The sequence below is a fragment of the Otolemur garnettii genome, unplaced genomic scaffold (assembly GCF_000181295.1).
Source record: "Otolemur garnettii isolate 467f Iridium unplaced genomic scaffold, OtoGar3 scaffold00165, whole genome shotgun sequence".
In the NCBI taxonomy this organism is placed as follows: Eukaryota; Metazoa; Chordata; class Mammalia; order Primates; family Galagidae; genus Otolemur; species Otolemur garnettii.
The window spans coordinates 3,510,092-3,514,815 of record NW_003852560.1 but is presented as its reverse complement, the minus strand read 5'-3'; the positions used below and the strand labels follow the sequence as shown (position 1 = coordinate 3,514,815).

At 34.6% G+C, this 4,724-nt stretch overlaps 1 protein-coding gene across 1 annotated transcript in view; it reads left to right on the top strand.

Moving 5' to 3' along the window:
- Positions 1-4,724, top strand: part of RYR2 (ryanodine receptor 2) — a gene marked incomplete at its 5' end in the record, with an annotated part of 583,561 nt that overhangs the window by 438,099 nt on the left and 140,738 nt on the right. Inside the window, one exon of the mRNA XM_023519246.1 lies at positions 46-95. Coding sequence (XP_023375014.1) covers positions 46-95 — 50 coding nt within the window. The remainder of the gene's footprint in view (positions 1-45; positions 96-4,724) is intronic.

Sequence of the window (4,724 nt, the reverse complement as noted above, 5' to 3'; positions counted from 1 at the left end):
TCCCCCTTCCCTTTTTTTTCTCTTTTGTTTTTCTTTTGTCTTCAGCCTATTCTGCAAACTTGGAGTTCTTGTCAGGCATAGGATTTCACTATTTGGTAAGGAGACCCTTGAAAAAAAATACCAGCATGGCCGTCACTTGGTTTTCTTTGCCATTTTTGCACTGTGTTGTGTGCTGCGACGTTGCATGAATGCATGTTTGCACGGCTGCCTGCATGGTTACCACAGGCCAAGATGAGGTCCTCGAGGTCGTTTATACCTGGCGTTGTCTATGGGCAAATTGAGGACTGTGTCTTCTTTATCCTAGTCCAAAGTATAACTGAAAATGAACGATTGTCTTCATCAACAGCCAATGAATGAAAATGCCAAGTTCTTCTCTATTTTATTTCAGGGGTAAAATAAAACCAGGCCCTTGGATTTGTGTTTGGTTTTCTGTGCTAGATTGAATCATGAGCTGTCATAAATCAGAATTTTAAACTGCACTTTTGTTTTTTTTAATGCTCTTGACTACAGATTTGCATGTCTACCGCATCCCAAACACTGGAGCTTCCTAGTCAAGACACTGAAGCCAGGGAGCTTCGGAGCTTCACTTGGCACAAGTGGCTTTTCTAGCACCGCTCACCCCAGAGTCAGTGTCTGTTTGTCTCTGAGAATTCACATAGCTGAAGGCCATGTTCCTGAGCACCTGCTTCCGGACAGCCACGCAGGGTGGGCACTCACTTTCCGCAGATTTTCCCTGCTGTGGGGCTTTAGGGATCTGTAGCGCTGGTAGCATTTACGGTTTACACGTTTCTTGCATCTGATTCGATAAACCGCCAAAGCAAAGTTGAGCCCTTTGCTCTCTAGGTTTTGAGACAGTGTCGGGGTAACGTCAGTAATAAAAAATTTAGTGTATCGGTGTAGATGTTACAGTACAATTCCATTTATAGGAAAAACTAAAGATTAAAAAAATTAAGTCAAGGGCGACGCCTGTGGCTCAAAGGAGTAGGGCACTGGCCCCATATGCCGGAGGTGGCAGGTTCAGATCCAGCCTTGGCCAAAAATTCCAAAAAAAAAAAGAAAATTAAATCATTTCTACAAAGCCATGGTAAATAGACTGAGACCGAGACATGAGTGTATATATAAGAGGGTGCCAACAAAGGTATACACATTTTAAGAAATGTTGTGTGTGTATTACTTCGAGGTTGAATTGAAGGCACCATGACTGGTCAAGTGTGCCTCAGCTTGCTGTGTATGTCCATTTTACCTGCATTTCTTACACTTTTAGGGAATGATCGATTTTACTTCCAAGAAGATCTCTTAAAATGTGCATATATACAAGGGTACAAGTGAATCTTTCTAAGAGTAGAATATGAACGTCTTAGCACAATAACTAAGAAAATGACATGAAGGCTATGTTAACCAGTTGGATGAAAATCTTTCAAATTCTATGTGAACACACCACACGGTACCCCAGAATTGCATTAATGTATATAGTTACCATTTAATAAAAAAAAGTGTATATATTTTGGCACTCCTGGTGTGTCTGTGTGTGTGTGTGTATATATATATATATGTACTGCTTGTGTGTATATATATATACGAATACACCCGCAAAAACACACAATGCAACTTTTCAGTTCTTTCAATTTTTTGAAAAGTAAGAGTTTCTGTCTATAACTAGTTAATGTTGTGTTTGGTTTCTAGTCTTATCATATACAATATTTGGTACTCTTAAATTTAGTAACGGAAAGGTATATTTCATATAAATTGCCTGAGTTTTTGCATTAACGTTTCAGTTATTCCAAATCAATGGGGCAGGTATCTTCAGAATAATCTCCAATTGACTGATTTTTTGTTTAATTTCTTTTTAATGAGAAAAATTTTTCAAGAGTATCTCTGAAAATATGTAGCACTTGAGGGAACTTATTTCTCAGTGGCAGTTTTATTCTTCATGAACATAATAGTTCTTTTTTTTAAAAAAATTATTTATTTGTTTATTTATTTTGCAGTTTTTGGCCAGGGCTGGGTTTGAACCCACCACCTCCAGCATATAGGGCCGACGCCCTACCCTTTTGAGCCACAGGCACCGCCCCCTATTTCTAACTTCCTATTTATTGTATATTCTTGTTTTCCTATATCATTTCCCTTTAAAAACTTTTTTTGAGATGTTTTATAGATAGAGTAAAACAATCTTAAAACAACTTGATGAAATTTTACATACATATTTAATCATTGCTCTGGTCAAGATAGAGGATTTCCCACAACCTAGAAAGCTTCCCTGGTGTCACTTTCCAAATTATAACCATCTCGAAAGTAACCATATGTCAACTTCCAGTCCGTGGATTGATTTTGCCTGTCCTAAATTTCCACTTTGAATATATAATTTTAATTTTGGTGATTAAGGATAAATGTGTGATGTAGTTTGTCCTGCCTATTACAGAGGAAGAACTAGATTGTTAACTGCAATGTTAACATTAATTCTGTCTCTGTGTGATCCTGTTATTTCATTTAAGCACTGTGTTTTAAATCTGTTAGCCTTTAATGAGAATTAGAGACCCACTATGTGTTTGTTGCTTTCAAAAGCATATTTTTCACATTCTTTATATTATTGTAGTGCCAATTGTTACTGCTTCAGTTTCTTTGGCCCTTGCCTGTGAAGTATAAACTTTAAGAGCCTTTATTCACTCACATGATTGGAAACTTTACATTTTAAGCATTTAAACTTTATATAGTACCGTGATAGCCTGGCTTTGTATGCTGATATGAAGTCCTGGAAAAAATAGTGGGCTTTGAATCAGAAAACCTAGATCTAAGACCTGTTTTTATAACTTCATCAGCTGAATAATTTGGACAATGGATTTAAATTTTCTGAACCTGTTATCATTTTCATTTTTTAAAGTAGGGCAAAATAAATACTAATCATTGAGGTCTACTGTATATCATAACTAATGTGAATAATGAATGTTTCAGTTTCCATGTAAACCGTAACCATATAGCTTTCACATGTAAGGTTATTTCAAGTCTCATTAGATGTATTAAGTTTATAAGCTTTTATTTAGATAAATTATGCACAGACTAAATTATGACACCTTTATAATTCACTTCTTTCTAGATAAATCAGAAACATTTTCACCCAAGTATTTACTTTCTGATTTATTTTTTATGCCATTATGGACTTTCCCAGAGATACCCAACAGCATATATGCAGTGATTGTTTATATAGTCATATTAATTTCTTATTTTTTATTTTCACTCTTCCTGCATTCAGGCAGGAAATCAACTGATTATCAAAATGTATTTCATTAATGTCTTGGTTTTAAAAAATTTTTATGACCTAATCTAAGAATAAATCAAGACAATTGATAATTGAAGTTTACAAGGAAATACTTGAAATTTGTTATGACGACCAAAGGTAAAGCTGTAGAGAGACATACATTAGCCTTAAAAATATGAGGAATTAGGGATCAGAGGGGAAAATTAATACAAAGGGACAAAATATTTGTCCTGGTGGTGATAATTGTGCTGAACAGGGCTCAATGGTCATGGAATCTTCATTTCACATTAACTGCCAAATTGTAGTGCTATCTCCAAACGTTACCTGTAGTTGAAAGATTTTTCTGACATATAAAGTCAGGATTCCCAAAACTTGGACTTCTAGATTTGTATGTACCTTTTGTTACCTTAGGATTATTTCTTCTAGTTTGAAGAACACTATGTAAGAATTGAGATCTATACTGTTTTTAGGCCCCATTTATTCTTTTCAAGGCATTTAAACTACTTCATTTTATACATCTTTTTTAAAGGTAAAGTTTTTAAAAGGGAAATCAAGCTATATTCTCCACAGAATTCTGGTGCACCAATTGGAATGCTTTCTGGGAAAAAAGAGAAGGAAAACAATATTTTGTTTAAATACAGGCTTCACTTCTGAGATTTTGAAATGCTAGTGATTTTATGTTGGTGCACCCATGTATTCTGGAAATTCAGTTTAGGACATAAACAGGACGTTAGCAGGCTGCCAAGCATTAAGAATCCCATTTGCCATATTTAAGGACCCCATGGTGACTAAAGAAATACTGCCTTTTTATTTTTATTTATAAATATTAGTTGTTTATTTTTTGAGACTTTGGGGAAAAAAAATAAAAAGAAGTTAACCTCAGAGTTAACCTTCAGTTCATACTGAACCTCAGAGTCAAAGCATTCTATGATAGACATACTCTTACTTGACAATGTGAATGTTACTTTCTTTGCATTATTATTATTGTTGCTTAATATTTTGATGCAGCAATCATCTGATTTCTTTTCTGAATGTATTTATCTTCATTCATTCTTTATGAGGTTTTTGTTTCTAGTTCCTATCTTAAACATTGTTATTGTTATTAAATTTTAAGCCTTTTTAATTTTGTGAAGGCAAAAGGTGGAAACCTAATGAATACATGCATATGTAAAAAATAAATAAAAGCACAGGATCTCCCCTAAAAAAAAAAAAAAAGAAAAGAAAAGAAAAAGAAATATTGCTTTTTATTTCCACTATTTTTCCTCGATTGCTATTTTCCTACTGCTACCTAGAAATTCCAATAGCCAATTTCAAGATGGAGGATACATTAAGACCCCCTACTACCAGCTATTTGGATCTTTCAGTCATTTTTAGAGGAAATAGAATCTGATAGCCAAGTAATAGTGATGGTGGCACACGTGTGGGCATGTCAGGGCTCCTGAAGGCTTTCTTTTCTTCTTTTTTTTTTTTT